Genomic DNA, 22,972 nt, shown 5'->3' on the forward strand with positions numbered 1-22,972 from the left:
ATAATTCAAACTATCAGATATAATACTACAGAAGCTGCAGTGATTTTGGTGTAGACATCATTTGCTCTTAGAATTATTCAAAGAATTCATTTTAAATTTTTGAATACACTTTAATAACATCTTTTTATCTGTAGATTTTCAAAATTATCTGAGAACTCAGACTGGCAATAATACAACTGTCAACATAATCATCTCTACTGTAGACTACCTTCTGAGAGTTCAGGTATGTTGCTTTATATTAGTAGCAATTAAAACGTTGGCTAGTTGGCATGATATGGCAGTTGTGAAACTGACATGGTATAATGTGTTTTGACTTATGAGGTCAAAACTTATTGAGGTATTTTGTCTTTGGTCGCAGTCTTTCCTCAGATATTAGACTGAAACTGCCACTGTTGTCTTTGCCTCTGATTCTGGCTCTTACTTTATTTTCTTTCTATAAGTGGGAATATTTTTTCCCTGCAGTTTTTAGCTGGATGACATTTTTAATTCCTTTTCAATTTGTAAAGCATGAACATGCTCTTTTCTTTCCTCTGTGGCTGATAAATAAATGGGAGAAGAATATTTGAAACATTACTGAAAATGGGAAAGAAAGGCTTTCAAACTACCTAACACACACTTAAATATAAGAGCCTAAGGTCAATTCTTTTCAGCTCTCCAAATGTCTGATGAAAAAATGCAGCCTAACACTCCATCACTTAAAAATATCTTCAATACTGTAGTAATGTTCTCCATGTTACTAGAACTGAATCTGAAGGTGTAGGTCTCTTAATAAAATTTTATACTTTTAATTTTCATTTCATTTAGAAGGAAATCAGGTGTAGTACTTTTAAAATCACAAGCTCTCTGTTTCTTGCTTAATCTTTGAATATGGAAAAGCACAACACTCTTACCTAAAACTAATGGAGAAAAGGCTAGTTCTGAAGCAAATATATCAAGAAGCTTTGCTGAAAATGTATCTGTAACTTTCAAAATAATATCTCAAGACCTGAATGTGATTTACACAGTAGCCCAAATTATATTATTCATTTAGGCAACTAAAATTCCTTTAAAATGTGAGCTATTGTTGAAAACCTCCTGTTTGGACAGATCGATCATATTTAGATGTTTATTTACAGTTGTTGTCAGTATTTATAAGGAATCTAACCAGTTTCTTCCAGGGCCTTAATACAAGTCAAGAACATTCTGAAATTCTCATTAAAGAAATGTTACTGGCTTTACTGGAGAAAAGGTAGACTAGACGTCTATATTCTATGATTTATCTAATTTCTGTGTTCACATAGTAATATTTAACTGCTCTATGGATAAATATGCATTAGTGTTATGAATCCTTATGTTTACGAATTTCAAAGTCATCAGAGACAAAAAGTCATTTTTAAAGCTAAGTTTTCTGCTTGTTTTCTCTCCAGATGTTATTTGTATCTAGGGAGGATTTGCTGTATTTTATGCTTAGGAAAACCATTGAGAATAGTATTTATTTCACAGATATTTTTGTTTGCTTCCAATCTGTTATTTAAAATGATTTCCTTTAAAGAGTCCAAAACTGGACAGGTCTTTGATAGTTTCTGAATGTGCCTTAATCCTAAATCCTATCATCTCATTTTTTTCAGGAATCAATTAGTGATTTCTATTGGTATTACTCTGGGAAAGATGTCATTGATGAGCAAGGACAAAGGAATTTCTCTAAAGCTATTCAAGTGGCAAAACAAGTCTTTAACACTCTTACAGAGTACATTCAGGTAAACTTCTAAACATTTCTGTTATTTGAAAAAGAACGAGAAAAAAGAGTCAACTGGTTAGCATTAAATTCCTTGGAAAAATGCAGCATGGCTATTTTCCTGCTCTCATCCACGTTTCCTAACGACCCCTTCTGTAGAATCTTAGCCAATGGGTCATTTAAAATGAGATGTAAAGTTATATGGAATGAACTTGCTTTACCACCGGCAGGATTGAGATATCTATCATAAGATACCAAGGCATGAACCATAAGGTTGAATGCATCATATCTCCAATACCTAGTGTATATAATAAGCACTCAGTAAATATTAACGAAGAAGGAGAGAGAAGTGAAGGAGAAAGGGCAGAACTTTAAACCACTTTTTATAGTATTCTTGTGAAAATGAGGAGGGAGTTTTTTAGAAACCTTATAAAAAGGGAAAGAGCATTTAAAAACTTCACTTTAATGTGTGTGTGTGTTGTCAACTGAAAAAAAAATATTGCACAATCTAAAAGTTGGAAGTTGTGTTTTATTTGGTGGACTTACTTAGGACTTAAACCCAGGAGCAGCCTCTCAGTTCTGGGCAACTGTTCTAAAAGGTAAGGGAGGAGCCAGGATATGTAGTTTTTTGCAATAAATAAATAAACTAGTCAGAACATCAAAAGATTACAATTAAAGAAAACCATTAAAATCTGAAGTTAGTGAATTTTGTGCTTTTCTATGTATGGGAAGATGCATGAGTCTGGTCTCCCTGAAATCATTCCTTTGATACGCACCTTAACTCTCAGGGCCTGGATCCTGCTTTTCTCCATCCTGAATCCCCTCAGGTACACCATTTGGGTGGCTGCAATGGTTGCTGGCTTGATGGCGACAGCATCCTTTGTTTAATTAAATGGCAGGCTGCATTCTCTGTCCATGCATTATGTGTGTGTATACATATATGTGTGTATATATGAATATATTATATAGTAATACAATGTGATAATTATAGGTAAAATTTTCAAGTCCCATGAATAATATACATTTTTTACATTGATTTGCTTTATATTCTTCTTGGGGTAGACTTCTAGTTTTGACCTGCAGATTCTTAAAAGAGTTTATAAAATGCTTCTTTCTTCAGCAAGCAAGACTTTGCCATTTTCTAGAAGACTTGTGTCCATGGCTAATATTGCTCTGACTCCATCACTGTGATTGAAGTGTCATGTACAAAAGTAAAATAGGAGGAAGAAACTTAGTTTGTTTTGTCAGACAAGACATAGTCTTAAGGGGGAAAGGGTTAAGTAAAAATAACAGACTGTGTCTCCAAAGCCTGGCATACTTGCAGGTATCTGTAGAATGAAAGAGAGAACTCTTCATGGCCAAGTGAAGCCACCAGGGCTGAGTGGTGCAGAGGAAAGATGGAAGCATGCTACTCCTTACCTCCCGTAGGTTCACTCTCTCCTCTGTATTCATACCTTGGAAGGATCTCACTTTTTCTCTTTTCTCCTTGGGCAGGGAAGAGGATTCTTATTTTAGCATTTCAAAATGGGAAAGCCACACTTGATAATTCTTATAACTTTTCTTTATTCAAACACAAGTGAAGTTTTAAATCCAGTCCAGACCATTCGGGTTCCTATTTCCTTATCTTCTTGGCTTCCATTATTGCCTTAATATTCTCATCAGTGTCTAGAAAGAGAGCAATATCACATTTGGTGTGAACTGTCCTGATTAAATAATAAGATTGATTGATCTTATTGATTGACATTCACAAGCAAGTGAATTTTATAGAAACAGCAAATGGCTTCTTAAAAGAACTAAAACATAAATGCCTTTTGAGCACCATAGCCTTGACTAGACGGACCTTTGTTGGCAAAGTAATGTCTCTGCTTTTGAATATGCTATCTAGGTTGGTCATAATTTTCCTTTCAAGGAGTAAGCATCTTTTAATTTCATGGCTGCAATCACCATCTGCAGTGATTTTGGAGCCCCAAAAAAATAAAGTCTGACACTTTTTTCACTGTTTCCCCATCTATTTCCCATGAAGTGATGGGACCAGATGCCATGATCTTCGTTTTCTGAATGTTGAGCTTTAAGCCAACTTTTTCACTCTCCACTTTCACTTTCATCAGGAGGCTTTTTAGTTCCTCTTCCCTTTCTGCCATAAGGGTGGTGTCATCTGCATATCTGAGGTTATTGATATTTCTCCCAGCAATCTTGATTCCAGCTTGTTGTTCCTCCAGCTCAGCGTTTCTCATGATGTACTCTGCATATAAGTTAAATAAGCAGGGTGACATACTCCTTTCCCAATTTGGAACAAGTCTGTTGTTCCATGTCCAGTTCTAACTGTTGCTTTCTGACCTGCGTACAGGTTTTTCAAGAGGCAGGTCAGGTGGTCTGGTATTCCCATCTCTTTCAGAATTTCCCACAGTTTTTTGTGATCCACACAGTCAAAGGCTTTGACATAGTCAATAAAGCAGAAATAGATGTTTTTCTGGAACTCTTTTGCTTTTTTGATGATCCAACAGATATTGACGATTTGATCTTTGGTTCCTCTGCCTTTTCGGAATCCAGCGTGAGCATCTGGAAATTCACAGTTTACATACTGTTGAAGCCTGGCTGCTTTGCTAGCGTGTGAGATGAGTGCAATTGAACATTCTTTGGCATTGCCTTTCTTTGGGATTCAAATGAAAACTGGCCTTTTCCAGTCCTGCAGTCACTGCTGAGTTTTCCAAATTTGCTGGCATATTGAGTGCAGCACTTTCACAGCATCATTTTTTAGGATTTAGCTCAGCTGGAATTCCATTACCTCCACTAGCTCTGTTCGCAGTGATGCTTCCTAAGGCCCACTTGACTTTGCATTCCAGGATGTCTGGCTCTAGGCGAGTGATCACGCCATCATGATAATCTGGGTCATGAAGATCTTTTTTGTATAGCTCTGTGTATTCTTGCCCCCTATTCTTAATATTTTCTGCTTCTGTTATGTCCATACCATTTCTGTCATTTATTGTGCCCATCTTTGCATGAAATATTCCCTTGGTATGTCTAATTTTCTTGAAAAGATCTCTAGTCTTCCCATTCTATTTTTTTCCTCTATTTCTTTGCACTGATCACTGAGGAAGGCTTTCTTATCTCTCCTTGCTATTCTTTGGAACTTGGAATTCAAATGGGTATGTCTTTCTTTTTTTCCTTTGCCTTTAGTTTCTCTTCTTTTCTAGCTGTTTGTAAGGCCTTGTCAACAACCATTTTGCCTTTTTGCATTTCTTTTTCTTGGGTATGGTTTTGATCACTGCCTCCTGGTACAATGTCACGAAACTCTATCCATAATTTTTCAGGCACTCTGTCTATCAGATCTAATCCCTTGAATCTATTTGTCACGTCCAATGTATAATCATAAGGGATTTGATTTAAGTCATACCTGAATGGTCTAGTGGTTTTCCCTACTTTCTTCGATTTAAGTCTGAATTCGGCAATAAGGAGATCATGACCTGAGCCACAATCAGCTCCCAGTCTGGTTTTTGCTGACTGTATAGAGCTTCTCCATCTTTGGCTGTGAAGAATAAGATCAGTCTGACTTTGGTATTGACCATCTGTTGATGTCCATGTGTAGAGTCTTCTCTTGTGTTGTTAGAAGAGGGTGTTTGCTATGACCAGTGCGTTCTCTTGGCAAAACTCTGTTATGTTTTGCCCTACTTCATTCTGTACTCCAAGGCCAAATTTGCCTGTTACTCCAGGTATTTATTGAGTTCCTACTTTTTCATTCCAGTCTCCTATAATGAAAAGGGTGTTAGTTCTAGAAGCTTTTGTAGGTCTTCATAGAACCATTCAACTTCAACTTCAGCTTCTTCAGCATTTTATATATATATACACATATGTGTATATATGTGCATGTGTATACATGTACACATGTACATATGCATACATGTACACGTGTGCATGTGTATATACCTGTTTATGCATATGTGTGCATGCATATAGACACATATATGTATGTATATATATACTCTTTCATATTCTTTTCCATTATGATTTAACACAGTATATTGAATATGGTGCCCTGTGCTATATATAGTAGGACCTTGTTGTTGATCCATTCTCTATATAATAGTAGCAAGGATTTTATGTTACGGGCACTGAATAAATGAGGGGGTCTGGTTTTCCATTGGTATGTCATTTTCATAGATACTGGGCATATAGCTCAAAGTCCACAGTCCGGCCCAAGATGGAGCCCTGCTTTCAAGATACAGCCTGTTCTGTTTCCTCCTTCAGGAAAGCCAGCTGACTGAGAAGATGTCAGACTAATTTCTCAAAGTAACCATCTTATTGTGGTCAGGTGACAGGTTCTTTTATAGAATCAGAGAGAGAGAAAGAAGCAATGAGGAACTGAAGTCAAAGGGCAGAACAGAGAGGGAGAGGCAGTGAGGAAGTAAAGAAAAAGGGTCTTCAGTCTTGGGCAACAACTCCAGGAAGGTTCAGCCTTTGAAAGGGATGTGCTGATCTCTTCCATTCAACTCTTTTCGAGTTGAACAAAGGCATTTTACTTTACTGTCAGGCAGAGGGTCAGGATCCTTTTCGGCAGGCTATTATGCATGATAGTAATAACAAAAGCAACAAAAAGCAAGTCAAAGAAACAGTTCCAGCATGGAGTCGGAATTGGCTTCCTCTCTACAGCAAGCGCACAGGGCACATGGCCGACAATGGACCGCAGTGAAATCCTGAGACACTGTAAAATCAGTTTGGCCAGGTACACTGAACGTGTTAACCTCTAAGTTAAGTGATTCCTTCTCCCCACCGTCTCTTCAGACTTGCTCCGTAGCCCATTTCTTTATCCCTCTTTGAATGGATCTTGTGCACCAGCCACTCTCAGATAAATACAATTCCTTCAGTCACTTTGTCACAAGAATTGTCTCACTTCAGTCATTGTACGGTGACACCATCCACTAAACTCTTACCCAATTTAAAACTCCCCGTCAGAGAAACACTTCCCCTCATGCCTGATTTTATGCTGGAAAGGCCTTGTGGGCTGAGCGTGGAGGGCAAGAAGTAGGCTCTGGGCTTCTCTGCCTTCTCTCCAAGGGGCATCTGTTCTTCCTCCTCCCGCTGCGAGCCAGCCTAGGCCTTCTCAGGGTTGGAACTGTGAAGAGGAAGAGTAAGGGGAGGGAGGTTTTCCTCCAGGCACGTGGAATTCAGGATTGCACTGTGGCCCGGCCACCCGGGTGGCATATTATATTCTTCCTCTGATGAGGGGGCTTGACTCTCCTACTGCTTCCAGTGCCTGGAAAGGTGTCTTTTCCCTTCCAGTTTCAAATTATTCCACAATCTCTGTTCATCTGGTGGCCCCCATCCACCTCTGAAAATCACATTACCCTTTCAGACAGTTTGCTTGGCAATATTTCAAAGTCCTTTTGGACAGAATAGCTCCCACTTAAGAAATCAATTTTTTGTTACTTTCCATCTTTTACACTTTCTAATAGCAAGCTGTTACCCAAAAACTAGGTTCTTCTCTTGATGGATGTTGAGCCAATAGATACAACCAAAGATTGGGGGAAGGAAGGATTTATTATTACTTGCAGCAAGTAAGGAGAACACTAGGGTTCTTTCCCAAAGCAGTGTCTCTCCAAACAGCAAAATTGGGAAAGTTTTAAGCTTAAGGGTACATGCACATTCATGAAGAGGCTTCAGCAGTGAAGAATTCAGAGGTTGACAGAGTTGACTGAAGTCAGGAGGGATGTCCTCATTCTGTCCCCCACCTGGGTGAAGGCCTTAGCTCTCACCAGCAAAACTCAAGGACTGTATCAGATTATGTACCTCCTTTGAGGAGGAACTGAAACTCTATTTTCACTGCACTATCATTTGACTGCCCTTTCTCTATTCCTGTGTTCCTTTGTTTCCCTAAGATCATTGATTACTGAGATCTCTCCAAGGGTAAGCATTGTGACCAGGCTGAGATCACAAAAATGGCTCAGGCCAAAATGGCGTCTCTTATATCAAAAAAGATATTCCTGGTTCTCTTTCTCTGGGGACCCCCTAACCTATGTGATTACAAAATGATATTGCTGCCCTACTTCAGAAGACAGAAGTCAAGCACTCCTGATGGCTCTCTTGAGGCCTCCTCTCTCTCTTGGTGTAAAGGAAGGCAAGGGTAGCCCTGTCCTCACCCACTGCTGTAGGCGTGGAGGTTGAAGAGCACTTTGCAAAGTCTGTCCCTTTTCAACTTCAAAATCTTTATGTCTTAAGGCTAGAAAGATCTATTTAGTTTCCTTTCGCAGGTACTGAATCTAGCGCCTTACTTGTGGAATATGAAGATATTTGGCACTTCCTGTCTTTGTTACTGAACCAAATTAGGGTCTGGTTGTCTGTGTGCAATAAAGCCAATCAGCTGACACCTGGTGCTGGTGAAGGAGAGTGCAGCATTTATTGCAGGCACCAAATAAGGAGTCTATGACAGCCAGAACTTAAAAGGCCTGAAGTCCCTGAAGGCTTTCTGGTAAAGGTTTAGAAAGATAGGATGAGGGAGGGGTCTTTTGGGGTGTGTGATCAGCTCATGGACAGGTTGAGAGAGGGGACTTGTGGGCTGTGTGATCAGCTTGTGGGCAGGTTGAGAGAGGGGCTTGAGGGGTGTGTGATCAACTCATGGACAGGTTGTGAGAGGGGGCTTGTGGGGTGTGTGATCAGCTGATGGATGTTCTTCTGATTGGCTAGTGGTGAGGTCATTGGGAGTCAACATTATCAACCTGTCTGGGTCCGCATGTTGGTGGGCAGTATACAGTTAACTTCACCCACCTGGTAGGAGTTTCAGTCTCTGCCAAACAGCTGAGAGGACATGGCTCAGAGTATTATCTGTTGTCCTTGAGAAGGAACTAAAGGTCTTTGACTTTGTTTAATGGCTGAAGTATTATTATTTTGTCTTGCCTGTTTTCCTTTCTGCATTTTTCCCCTTCTTTGATTAAATTTATTCTTTGACTAAAGTTTCCCTACAGACAAAAGGAAGGCCAAGGAAGGTGGAGATCTGTTTTGGGAGGGCCTCATAGGGTTCTTGGAGAAGGCAATGGCAGCCCACTCCAGTACTCTTGCCTGGAAAATCCCAGAGGAGCCTGGAAGGCTGTAGTCCATGGGGTCGCTAAGAGTCGGACACAACTGAGTGACTTCACTTTCACTTTTCACTTTCATGGCTTGGAGAAGGAAATGGCAACCCACTCCAGTGTTCTTGCCTGGAGAATCCCAGGGATGGGGGAGCCTGGTGGGCTGCCATCTATGGAGCTGCACAGAGTCGAACTTGACTGAAGCGACTTAGCAGCAGCAGCAGCAGCAGAGGGTCCTGCTCAGTTATATCTTTTATCCCCACCTCTAGGTCCTTAAGTGAAGCTTCCATTTTGACATCTTGTCAGTATCTTCAGTGCAGTCCTCTCTTCCAGTCACTTGTTGCTGAAGTAAAATCTATTATTGTAAAGTTTAATTTGGCAGTTAATTTATCAGGAATGACTGTTATTTGTCTGTTTCTGGCCCAGGGTCCTTGCACTGGAAACCAGCAGAGTTTGGCTCACAGCAGGCTCTGGGATGCTGTGGTGGGTTTTCTTCATGTATTTGCCCACATGCAGATGAAGCTGTCTCAGGTAAAGTCACTGTCCTCTGTCAGCCTAGGTGAGACACTGTACACTGTGATCATTGGCAAATTAAACACACTTTCCCATGTCAGAATATTATTTTTCTTAGATGACTTCTTTATACATCTTTTACATGACATTTTTTTAAAAATCCTTTTTTTAATAAAAGAATTTTATGCAAACTGACAATAGGTGGGAGCCATTATTCAAATTGGATAATAAAAGGTAAAGGAATTGACTATAGTGGAGAAATAAAACAGTATAGTTGCCAAACACTGTACATTTTACAGTCCTTCATAGACCCACATCTCAATGATTACTTGCTGGAATTTTTCTCATCCAGACATATAATTGGAAGAGGATTCGTAATATGCTCCAAATCCCTCGTTAAGGAGAGAGAGTTTTCTTATAGGGTCATAAACAAGCAGTTGTTCTCAAAAGATGACATTCACCAATTAACCGGACATTTAACTTCATGAAAGTCAAAGAGAAAAAAATAGCAGTACAGTTAGGCAAACGGTGAAGAAACAGATTTTTCACCATGCTTAATGTTAATCTGGGAGCACATCTTGGAAACATGAGCATGCTGTTTTCTCACCCCTGTATTGCATGTGGAGTCAGAGATACATGAATAGAAGAACTCTAAATATAAATCTTGAATAAATGTGTCCCTTTGATGTAGGGAATTTTACTGGGATGTCCTGAGACCTGACATACCTGTGGAGTGTGGATATCTGTCAGGTGTCAAGAGAGGAGAAAATGCTAGATTAAAAGTCAAAGGACCACCACTCCAGCCCCTACAATTTCATTCATGTGTCCATCTCCTCCTTGAGTCTCCTTGCCTGCAGCAAAGTGAGGAAACTCACACCTCCACCCTGCCCTCCAAGCTGGAAAATACTGTCAGATAGAACCAGGTGCAGGTTAAAGTGGCACGAACAGATTTAATCAGTGATAACTGTCACTGTAGGGAGAAAAATCTAGTGTGAGCTCAACTCAACTTGAACTTGTACAGAGATGATGGGAGGAGGAGGGGCGGATGATCAGGGCTCAGGGAAGAGAAAAACTATAAAAGGTTGGTCAGTGTAAACATGATGGGCCAGCTGTGTCTGCTAGTTGGCAAGTATTGACATTAGGATTCTACCTCCTGCAGAGCCTGGGAGACAGATTCTAGCATCCTCAGGTGTTGGCTGGAACAAATAATAAATTTTTTTGGCAGCCTTGAGTTTTCTCAGGCAAGCACCCTGAGAGGGCTTGGGGTCTTCCTAGTGAAGTAGCTTTGAGCTGTTAGAAACCATGGTTGTGTTTTGTTCTAGTCTTTTTTTCTTTTTTTTTTTTTAACTGAAGTATAGTTGATTTGCTGATGAGACAGTTAGATAGCATCACTGACTCAGTGGACTTGAATTTGAACAAACTCCTGGAGATAGTGAAGAATAAGGGAATCTGGCAGGCTACAGTCCATGGGGTCACAAAGAGTTGGACACAATTGAACAATAACAAATAGTTGATTTTCAGTGTTGTATCAATCTCTGCTATACAGTAGAATGGCTCAGTTATATACATATGGACATTCTTTCTTAATATTCTTTTTCATTATGCTTTATCACAAAATATTGAATATAGTTCCCTGTGCTACACAGTAGAATCTTGTTTATCCATCCTATAGTTTGCATCTGCTAATCCCATCTCCCAGTTGTTCAAGGCTTTATAAACCAAGATTAAAACCTACTTGGGAAGAGGGCCCAGAGGATTGGTCAAGGAGAGAATCTTTGTCAGTATCTAGTTATTGGTAACTTCTACCAAATAAGGAAATACAGTGATTGCTTTCATCTAATTGCTAGTGACATTTTAGTAAGTAAAGAAAATCAACATGAACCAGATTTATCACAAGAGAGTTCTTATTTGGATGTATTGCCATCATTTTGTCAACATCCAGTGCTACCTAGCAGTTGTTCATAGTTTGTAGACCTAGTTGAGGTACCAACTATTTAGAAAGAAATAAATCTCATCCTTCATACAGTGTTGAAATTTGGCTTCCTGTGTAGAAAAATTCATGTGAATAAAACATTACCTTGTGGGTGTGTATATATATATATATATATATATATATATATATGTACTTTTTTTGAAAAAAGTATAGTTGTAAAATAAAAAACTCTGATGATGCATGGGGTTATAATGTAGATATCAGTATTCCATGTTTTCAGGCACTGAATCTAAGCATAGTGATGTTTGTACACAACATATTTATATAAACTTTTTTTTTTCATGGTGATAAGTCAAAGACAAAAAAACCAGAAAATTTTAAACAGAGAAATATCCAAGAGCTTAAGTTGGTAAATAAGATACTGTGTGTACATTTTTTGGCCAGATTTATGTAGGGTAAGTTTATCTCACATCACTGTTATGCCTGTGTTTTCCAGAATAAGTTAATTTTTACAACGTGTATAGCATCTCAGTGTAGTAAGTTAGAAAGTAGAAAAGACAAGTCTAGTGTTTTCAAGGAGAAGAAAGACGCCCAGTGTTCAAAAGTACCTGAGTCTTGCCTACCTGACCCGAGGGTCTCCACCATTGCTTTAGCTCTTCCATACTCTTGTCAGATTTATTCATTGTCCTTACGAATACTTTAAAAAATATGAGTTGGAATCAATAGTAAGTACTCTTTCATTCTGAAGTGTGTATTTTTAATAAGCTGCAGATTTTTATTTGGCTTCTTTTTAGCTGTATAATGCTATAAAGTCTGCTATTGGTAAAAAGGTATTCTTTTGTGAGAATAAGTATGACATTCTTGCTGCTTAATTTTCTCATGTTATCTCAAATGCACTGTGTTAATACTTTCAGGACTCCAGTCAAATTGAGCTACTAAAAGAATTGATGGATCTTCAGAAGGACATGGTGGTCATGTTGCTGTCCATGTTGGAAGGTAGTTTTGATTTATATCTTCGAATCCCCTTTATTCTTTGAAGGATTCCGTATATGCTTGTTCTGGGAGTCAGCCTGCTGCAAAGGATAAAATATCAGTGCTGAAATGGGACAGATACCTCAGGCTTATTGCTGGCTTGATGACTCTTTTCTTTTTTTTTTTATTTTTATTTTTACTTTATTTTACTTTACAATACTGTATTGGTTTTGCCAAGTTAGTTTTTTGTTGTTGTTGTTTTGTTTTTTAATTAAAAAAAAAAGAAATCCTGCCAATCTTAGGTCACAAAGCTATGGAGCGAAACCAGTAGTACCTCATTTTATAGTGGTATTTTTCATTTCACAGTGATATCTTAAAGGGTATGCTCTTCAGAGAGTACCTTAACAAGGGTTTTGTTTGTTGTCATTTTGTTTGTAAGCAGTAAGGATTACAGATGTTTGGGGACACTCCAAATGCGTAAATTGCTGCTTTGAGCTGACTGCCTTATAGCTCCTGTGGGTCCTTACATTTCTGCAGGTGGAGAAGGCAGTAGAGAGCACCCCACCCACCACGGCTGGTGGCAGCCTAACTTCTACCCGCTACATGTCTCTTTCTTGGGTTTTCATTCTCTCTCTTTCCACCTCATTTTCCTTTGCTACTGTGTTTTCTTTCTATCTCAGGCAGTAAATATGGTGGGTAAGAGATTGGGTTCTGAGATCCGCCACCAGCACCCACCTATCCCTTTCTGACCCAGGCAGCGTGACCCTCCGTAACGTCTCCGTTTCTCACTTCCCTCCTCTGTGAGACGGAGCTCAGAACAGCTTCTGCGAGCATTCTGTGAAATCATGTGAATGCGACTAGAGCCACCATGTTTGCTATCTTGTTCCCTATCCTTTTTTTCTCAAGTCCTTCCTAATTCCTCTCTCTCACTTAGTCTGCCCTGCGTTAACTAACTAAGGTAGTAGACACGCCTTGCCCTAGGACTTTAAAGATGCAATGTTTGCTTGAAACCCTTAGTTGGCAGCCACTCTATATCCTCCAAGCACAGATCCTTTTCCCAGGACCTCAATTCAAGTTTTAGTCTAAACAGTAACAACACAGACATAATAACTGAAGGAATAACGAGTTAAAATTAACCTCGTTTAAGTACTTTTTCATCTGAATACCAGGTTTGTGAACTGGATAGTATCGTTATCACTCTTTTGCAAATAGTGCAGAGAGGCTAAGAAATCTGCCCAGGTTGCTGTGCCAGCAGATGGTGGGATCTGGATTCAAACCCCAACAGCATGGCGCCTGAGCCAATGCCTTTTTTGTTTGTTTGTTTGTTTGGCTGTGCTAGGTCTTCATTGCTGTGTATGAGCTTTCTCTAATTGGGGTGAGTGGGGGCAACTCTCGAGTTGAAGTGCTCAGGCTTCTCATTGTGGGGGCTTCTCTCTTTGCCGAGCATGGGCTCTAGGTGTACCACTTCGGTAGTTGTGGTCTATGGGCTTAGCTGCCCCGAGGCAGGTGGGATCTTCCTGGGCCAGGGATCAAACCCGTGTTCCCTTCATTAGCAGGCAGAATCTTAACCACTGGACTGCCAGGAAAGCCCTTGGGCCCATGCTCTTAACTCTGGTGTTTACTGCCTCACAGATGAACTCCAGAAACCCATCATCATGTATCTTTCTTCTGATGCCTGTGTTACATATCACATTCTGTTCAAGGATTGATGACTCTGTAATTTAGGGTAATATCTCATTTTCTCAGGCTTATTCATAATATGCCATTTTCTAGCTATAAACATTCTGAACCATGAAGAAATGTAAGGAGGTCTTTTACATTTTACATCAGAAAGAGCATCTAATTTGCCCTCAGTGGTTCTGTTTGAAGTCCTGGCCCTAGCTCTCAATAATCATGTTACAGCATGCACTTTAATTTAACTTTGCTAAACACAGTTTCCTCAATAGTAAAATCATAAATTAATAATAAAAAGTACCCATCTCACTGGTATTTTCAGGTCTGAACATGAAATTAGGTGTAATGTCTGTGAGCAGTGATTTTTCATCCCCAAAGGGCTATGCATACACTCATTTTTATTATTGATATGAGACTGGATTTCTGTTTCAGGCTTTAGGATAATATAAATATCTGCCTTTTTTCTTTTTTAAAAAAATCCTAAAGCATGTTGCTTCTAGGATCAATTAAAGGGAAAAAATGTCAGCCTTTCATCACATATTTTTTTACATGCATTAGTCCAGTTACTTTGTAAATATGCCTTTATATGTGTTCATGTAATCACTTTCTAAAATTAGAGTTTACAAGTAATTATCCATCTTTTCCTTCACACATTGGAAGAGAAAAGAGCTATCTTTGATTCAGATGTCATATAAGATTTATATTGTTATTTTCTCTATAGACACTTTTTTTAAAGACATTTTAAGATGTTTACTATTTACTTGCACAAGTTAGCAGCAACTTACACAGTTGGACCAGGGTACAACAACTATGCACACACACTCAACGTACATTGGTTTCTATCTGCCATAGACACTGGTTTCATTGGGAATGTTCATTTTGAGCCAATGCAATTCTTTATCCCCAGGCAATGTTGTTAATGGCACCATTGGCAAACAGATGGTGGATATGCTCGTGGAATCTTCCAACAACGTGGAGATGATTCTCAAGTTTTTTGACATGTTCTTAAAGCTCAAGGACTTGACGTCTTCTGATACTTTCAAAGAGTATGACCCCGATGGTAAGGGAGTTATTTCCAAGAGGGACTTTCACAAAGCCATGGAGAGCCATAAACACTACACCCAGTCCGAGACTGAGTTTCTCCTGTCCTGTGCAGAGACAGATGAAAATGAAACCCTGGACTATGAAGAATTTGTCAAACGGTTCCACGAGCCTGCCAAGGACATTGGCTTCAATGTGGCAGTGCTTCTGACAAACCTCTCTGAACACATGCCCAATGACACCCGGCTGCAGACTTTTCTGGAATTGGCCGAGAGTGTGCTCAATTACTTCCAGCCCTTCCTGGGCCGCATCGAGATCATGGGCAGTGCCAAGCGCATCGAGAGGGTTTATTTTGAAATCAGTGAGTCCAGCCGAACCCAGTGGGAGAAGCCCCAGGTCAAGGAATCCAAAAGGCAATTTATATTTGACGTGGTCAATGAAGGGGGAGAGAAAGAGAAGATGGAGCTCTTCGTGAACTTCTGCGAGGATACCATCTTTGAGATGCAGCTGGCGGCTCAGATATCAGAGTCAGATCTGAATGAGAGGTCAGCGAACAAAGAGGAGAGTGAGAAGGAGAAGCCGGAGGAGCAGGGTCCGAGGATGGGTTTCTTTTCCATCATGACGGTCAAGTCCGCCCTGTTTGCCCTCAGGTACAATATCTTGACCCTTATGCGGATGCTCAGCCTGAAAAGCTTGAAGAAGCAGGTGAAGAAGGTGAAGAAGATGACAGTGAAGGACATGATCACAGCCTTCTTTACATCCTACTGGAGTATTTTGATGAGCCTCCTGCACTTTGTAGCCAGCGTTTTCAGAGGCTTCTCTCGCATCATCGGCAGCCTCCTGCTGGGAGGAAGCCTGGTCGAAGGTGCAAAGAAGATCAAAGTGGCGGAGCTCTTGGCCAACATGCCAGACCCCACGCAAGATGAGGTTCGAGGAGACGGGGAGGAGGGGGAGAGGAAAACCCTGGAAGGGGCCCTGCCCTCTGAAGATCTGACGGACTTGAAGGAACTGACAGAGGAGAGTGACCTGCTTTCCGATATCTTTGGCTTGGACCTGAAGCGAGAAGGGGGGCAGTACAAACTGATTCCTCACAATCCCAATGCTGGCCTGAGTGACCTCATGAGCAACCCCGTCCCTATCCCAGAGGTGCAAGAAAAGTTCCAGGTAACTTACCTCCAGTCACAGCAGCTCTCTGGACTTCAGGTGGGCATGATAGGTGAACTTGACATCAGCTGTTTTGCTTGTGCCAGAGTGGTGTTCAGTAGATGACTTGACTTTCCAAAGAGTAATGGTTTTTTAGAAGGCAGAGCCAGCCAGCCTTTTGAAGGTCCTTTACAAATTATTTCATTGAACTGTGAAGGTACAAACTCTGGTACTCACTCTCAAGACATTAGGCAGTTGATCAATAATCATTCCATCCACAAGTATTTTATAAGGATTGGCCATGTGTCTAGTCCCCCTGGGTATCATACAGAATTAAAAGAAATGTAATATGTAATCATTGCTCTCAAGTTGCCTTAAAGAGTTTATTAGAAAGATAAACCGCTCATGAAAAAAATTAGAAAATCATTAAGTGGTAAGTAGCATAGGCCGCAGGCTGTTGATTATGTGAGAAAATGGAAAGCTCAGTATGGCTTGGAGTAGCTGGTTGAGACTGAAGAAGTGGGACTTACGTTGGTTTGGAGGATGAGTAAAATTTGAGTAGGTGAATGAGAGAAAGAAGATGGTTGTGAAATAAGTGGGAAGGAGCTTAGAAAGTTGGTGCTCCCTGCTGGCCTGGAAGGTGAGTGTGGGGAAGGGGCAATGCACGAACCAGCAGAAGGAAGGGCTCACGTGGCAGTTTTATCCCCTCGATTGAGGCAGGAGGGTATCATTTATAGGTTACAATTTGACACAGGGTCACAGAGCTTCCTGAACTCATTCAAAGGTGACGTGTTTTCTCGCTTCTCTTTTCCCATGGACTCATCCAAGGAACAGAAGGCAAACGAAGAAGAAAAGGAAGAAAAAGAAGAAAGCAAATCTGAACCCGAGAAAGCTGAGTATGTGTCATTTCTGTGCCCTTTCCTTTGTTTCACTGTTTTTCACTCATCCTCTCCCTCCGGGGACACTGTGGGGAGAATCTCAGGTTGCAAGGTGACACCTGTCATCTCAATGGAAGGCCCCATCCTCAGTGGGTGGGGATCAGTGTAAACACCTACCTGGGGGGATGTGGGTGGTATTCCTATCTCTTTCTGGTTCCATGAGGATTTTGTTTGTGTGTTTCTCAGCAGAAACAACTTTATAATTCCATGTGATGTTCTCTGCAAGATGACTGTTGTATTTTTTTTTTTAATTGAGCATCTATTCTGTCCTTGTAAAGAAGGGAGGGGACAGGCATTCTGAATGCCATTGCATAGACTCTTAGGGAGTGGTGGTCCTCAACGTACTGTCCCAGGGCCACCTGCTGAAAAACCACCTGACTGCTGCTCCTGCTGCTGCTGCTAAGTCGCTTCAGTCGTGTCCGACTCTGTGTGACCCCAGAGACGGCAGCCCACCAGGCTCCCCATCCCTGGGATTCTCCAGGCAAGAACACTGGAATGGGTTGCCATTTCCTTCTCCAGTGCATGAAAGTGAAAAGTGAAAGTGAAGTCGCTCAGTCAGGTCTGACTCTTAGCTACCCCATGGACTGCAGCCTACCAGGCTCCTCCGTCCATGGGATTTTCCAGGCAAGAGTACTGGAGTGGGTTGCCATTGCCTTCTCCAACATCAACCACCTGGAAAGTCTGTTAAAGACACAGTTTCCTGGGCCCCTGCACAGATACTGAGTCAGCAGGGCTGGTGTGGGGCCCGGGAAGCTTCATTTTCACCAACAGTCTTGGTGCTATCGAGAGCACAGTTATAAATGCATTACTAAGACATAAAGAGCTGGATATGAAACAATGAAAATGTGTAATTTCCCATAAAACTGGCTTCCTGTTAACAATGGAAACCTACATCATTCCCCCAGTTTGCACAGTTTTATATGCATATTTTTAAAAATTGGGGAAAGCGAATTTTTAACTGTATATAGTGCCACTATTCTCACATGGCACTTTATTTTTCTCCTCTGTTCTGTTATTTTCTTTGGCCTGTTTTCATTGTCTGTTTTTTCCCCCCTAGAGTAGACAAATGTTGGTTTAGAATTGTGTTAATAAAATTAAAATAATATTAAAGTGAATAATTCAGAAAGAATTCTTATTTCTAATATTTTCATGGGGAAACAGTTTTATTCAACTTTCTCACATGCATGCTTGACATTGCTAGAGTTAACCTCTTGAGTAATTTAACACTTTTGCAGGGAAAATCAAATTTTTAAATTTCCAAGATATTTGAGAAAATTTAGAAGCGTTTTAAGCCCTAACAGCTAGTCATTGTTAAGGACTGAACATTAAAATCAGAATTTAAAAACAAGGTATGTTGAAAAGTCACAGCCAAAAAAAGTCATCATCATTATTCTCTTTTCAGTTAAATATTTTATCATACATGTTGAAAGGAATATGCAATATATAGACACAAAGATACTTGAAGCCTGTAAAATTTTCTAACATATACAAAAGAGAGAAGGTTATAATGTACACCCATAAACCCATCACCTAGTTTTAATAGGGGCTTCCCTGGTAACTCAGCTGGTAAATACTCTGCCTGCAATGTAAGAGACGCTGGTTCAATTGCTGGGTTGCGAAGCTCCTCTGGAAAAGAGAATGGCTACCCACTCCAGTATTTTGGCCTGGAGAATTCCATGGACTATATAATTCCATGGCATCACAAAGTGTCGGACACAGCTGAGTGACTTTCACTTTCACTTTAGTTCTAATAATTATTATCATTTTGCTAACCTTGTTTCATGTAGGTTTTCTTCTGCCAACCATCCCTACAACACACACACACACACACATATACACACACACACACACACACTTTGGGGCCTTCTGTGGGACAAGTTGTTTTAAAGAGAATACTAGTCACCATGTCATTTCACCCGTAAGTACCTTGTATACATTACTAATTGCTAAAGACTGTTTAAAGAACCATATTTATCATTCTACTATTTACACTAAACAAAATTTGCAATTCTTTAAATACTGTCTGCTGCTGCTGCTGCTGCTGCTGCTAAGTCGCTTCAGTCGTGTCCAACTCTGTGCGACCCCATAGATGGCAGCCCACCAGGCTCCCCTGTCCCTGGGATTCTCCAGGCAAGAACACTGAAGTGGGTTGCCATTTCCTTCTCCAGTGGGTGAAAGTGAAAAGTGAAAGTGAAGTCGCTCAGTCGTGTCCTACTCTTAGCTACCCCATGGACTGCAGCCCACCAGGCTCTTCCATCCATGGGATTCTCCCGGCAAGAGGACTAGAGTAATAGCTGCTAAATATTTAAGCTTCAAGCTTCCTTCATTGTCTCAAAGGTGTATTTTTACCATTCGTTCGTTTGAATTAGGCCTCATATGAGGGTCACCGGTGTCTGTTCTTCACGGTCAGAGCCATTCATTATCACAGCTCTTGCACTGTTGGATCAGTTGTAAAAATGGCCACGTAAAGGACTATAACAATGAAACACAGACAAACGTAACAGAGCTTGACAGTCATTTCAGTGGCAACTCTTAAATGTTAAAAATAATGTTGGAAAAGCCTCATATGAGTTAAGTATGAGTCATATTATGTGGTTTACATGTATATGATTACATATGTACATAAATACATCTCGGTGAAGGCTTGGTATTTTGTACCTGGAGAGGTTTAGGTATCAAATTTCAGTGCTCCCAATTCCATTCTTGTCTGCAGAATTAACATATTGACATTCTCAACAACCAAATGCATATGCCTCTGATTTTAAATCCTAATAGCTAGTCAGTGTTAGAGACTGAACGTTAGAATTGAAAAATAAGGTATGTTGAAAGTCACAACCAAAAGAAAGTCTCCATTATTCCTTTTTCAGTTAACTGTTTCATTGTACACTTGGAAAGGAATATGCTGGGCAGAGATTCAAAGAAAATTAAAGCCTGTAAGATGTCCTATAGAGCTGAACTTCACAGAATTATCCATATATAGGAGGCTATGATAAGCCAGAAATTCTACCTCTAATTCTAAAATTAGAGGTTTCAGTTATTAAAACTGATACTGTGATTTAAATACTTGTATGTTTATATATTTTGGCATAAAACTTGTTCAGTTCTTTGGTGTCTGGATGGTTTATATTTCCCTCATTTGCGTTCATAGAGGAGAAGACGGAGAAAAAGAAGAAAAAGCCAAAGAAGACAAGGGTAAACAAAAACTGAGGCAGCTCCACACACACAGATACGGAGAGCCAGAAGTTCCTGAGTCAGCATTCTGGAAGAAAATCATAGCCTATCAACAGAAACTTCTAGTAAGATGTTTTAAAATGCATATTGTTTTTGATATATTGTAAGACCATAATCATTCGGGTGCAGTAAATATCCACTGACCTTCCCTCGGGTGGTAATCAGGGAACCAAGTCAGCCCTGAACGTATATTGTATTTGCCCATCTTAGTATTTATATGTTAAAATCAATGTCTTGGTCCATGGCTCCCTATTGTCAAACCCATAATCTCTGCACACATTCCCGTGACCTGAGACCATGTGATTTAGTGACTGCCAGCATCTTCCCAAAAGGACATTTTAAGGGTAAGTTAATTAACATACCCCAAGGCTCCCTCTTTGCAGGATGCTATGTAAGGCTCTGCAATACATGATAGCAAAACAAACCTTCTAGGGGACAAGCAGTTCATCTTGATGTTTCAGAGTGGGGGTAGTCAGTCTTTCTTGAATTGCCCTTTTATTAAGAATCCAGTTATAAAAATATTAATGCAGTGAGCCAACTCTCCAATGATAAGAAGATCTATTCAAAATTTTTCTTAAAATGGAAATAAGTAAAAAAGTGAAAGATGAGGGAGAAGATAGTTCTTTATGTAGTATCCTAAACATTTTTCAGAAATGTTCCTTTAGTTAATAAAATATCTGCTTAAATGTGGAAAACAAGGAAGATGTAGTTCTCTATTCCTATTCATACAGGATGGAATTGTTAAAAATTTTGTCTGAAAGACCCTTTATATGAGTATGTATGTATATGTGTATAAATATTATATATTTGTATCATAAATAGGAAAAGATTAGGAGATGAATGTCTCAAATAAACCTATATGAGGTACTGACCAAAAATGTCAGACCTAGAAATTAAGAACAGTACTCCATAATAAAGCCATTTGAAAGGCAAAATCATATTTAACCTTTGAGGAAAAAAAAGACCAAAAACTCATATAGTATAGAACTTCACCTATAAGGAAAATGGATTGTTCTCAGTCATGATATATTCTAACTGCTTGTACATAAATGGATATATATGACATATTTTAAATTTACAGATATACATTTTATTAATAGTTAGAACTATGTTTTCTTAAACTACAGTGCATGTTTCCTGCATTATTTAATACAGAGTAGACAGAATGCAAATGTTTCTGAGGCAACTCTGGATAATCCACGGTTTGGTTTGCTGTCACCGTAGCTATGGTGGCAGGTGTGGTCTGGCTAGGGTGTGAGGTTGTACAGGTGCTGTGATAAGCTGTAGCAGCCCCAGTGGGTTCCTGAAGACTTGGTGTAACTACAGTTGAACAAAGCAAGTAGTAGAGGTTTTTTCCCCCATCCTTCTGTCCCAGAGGTGCCTTCTTCCCTGTTTCTCTTTGCACCGTCACTTTCTTTGCTCACCTGTTTGCATGCACAAGCCTAATCATGGCCGCATCAGGTGCCACAGTGCCTCTCATGACGCCAGTCTTTGTGACCTCCCAGCTCAGATAACCAAAATTGCTAACCCAGCCCCTGTAACCCAGTCCCACCTTCTAAGGAGAACCAGTGTGACTGACCCAGTTTGGATGTGGTCCTATAAATGGTGGCAGAACAGTCAGGATCATATGTGGGGAGATGACACCATCCAAGTCGGGTGTGCCATGGAGAGGGATAACTAATGAAAGTGTCATTCTGATTTGGCCTTAGAATCCTAAAGCCCCTGATATATACAGATAGATGCTTTCTGGTCATCTCCCGGAGAAGGCGATGGTGCCCCACTCCAGTACTCTTGCCTGGAAAGTCCCATGGACAGAGGAGCCTGGTAGGCTGCAGTCCATGGGGTCGCTAGGAGTCAGACTCGACTGAGCGACTTCCCTTTCACTTTTCACTTTCACCCATTGGAGTAGGAAATGGCAACCCATTTCAGTGTTCTTGCCTGGAGAATCCCAGGGACAGGGGAGCCTGGTGGGCTGCCTTCTATGGGGTCGCACAGAGTCGGACATGACTGAAGTGACTTAGCAGCAGCAGCAGTCATCTCGCACTTAATATTAAAACAAATTCTTGGTATGTCCCAAAATCTTTTCACTTAAACCCACTTCTGCTCCAATAAGTGTTTTGTACTTTTCCCCCATAGCTCAATAAATGACACCAAGCATTTACTTACTCGCTCAGACCCCAGAATCCAGAAGTTTCCATCTCTTGAGTCCTTTCCTCTTTCCTACCTCAGATAAATCCAAGAATAATTCTCAGCTCTCTCTCTTTCAAATATATCCAGAATCTTCCCAGTTCCTACCATTTCCACAGTCACCGCTGGTTCAAACCACCACCATCAACATCCTCTTTCTGCATCCTGCAGTAACTTTCTAACTGGTCCCCTGCCTTCCATGCCTCCAGTCTACTCTGTACACAGTAGCTGGGATCATCTTTCCAAATCATTATCTGATTGCATCAAGCCCTCTTCAGCTCCTTCAAGAGCTTGCCATCTCATTTACAGTAAAGTAGTAATTCCAGTTATAATCATAAGATTAATGATTACCTTCCCCTATAGTAACTTATCTAATCCTCATAACAAACTTATGAGACAGATTTTGTTGTTATCCCCACTTTGGTGGTGGTGGTGGTGAAGTCGCTCAGTCGTGTCCGACTCTTTGCAACCCCGTGGACTGTAGCCTACCAGGCTCCTCCATCGATGGGATTTTCCAGGCAAGAATACTGGAGTGGGTTGCCATTTCCTTCTCCAGGGGATCTTCCCG

General features: G+C 40.4%; 1 protein-coding gene across 1 annotated transcript in view; it reads left to right on the forward strand.

Moving 5' to 3' along the window:
* RYR2 (ryanodine receptor 2) overlaps positions 1 to 22,972 on the forward strand; it is an 809,907-nt gene that overhangs the window by 733,698 nt on the left and 53,237 nt on the right. The window contains exons 86-92 of the mRNA XM_069571617.1: positions 135 to 223; positions 1,608 to 1,736; positions 9,199 to 9,303; positions 12,133 to 12,214; positions 14,772 to 16,069; positions 16,877 to 16,944; positions 20,135 to 20,282. Of these exons, the coding sequence (XP_069427718.1) occupies positions 135 to 223; positions 1,608 to 1,736; positions 9,199 to 9,303; positions 12,133 to 12,214; positions 14,772 to 16,069; positions 16,877 to 16,944; positions 20,135 to 20,282 (1,919 nt within the window). The remainder of the gene's footprint in view (positions 1 to 134; positions 224 to 1,607; positions 1,737 to 9,198; positions 9,304 to 12,132; positions 12,215 to 14,771; positions 16,070 to 16,876; positions 16,945 to 20,134; positions 20,283 to 22,972) is intronic.

This window comes from Ovis canadensis, chromosome 25 (genome assembly GCF_042477335.2).
Source record: "Ovis canadensis isolate MfBH-ARS-UI-01 breed Bighorn chromosome 25, ARS-UI_OviCan_v2, whole genome shotgun sequence".
In the NCBI taxonomy this organism is placed as follows: Eukaryota; Metazoa; Chordata; class Mammalia; order Artiodactyla; family Bovidae; genus Ovis; species Ovis canadensis.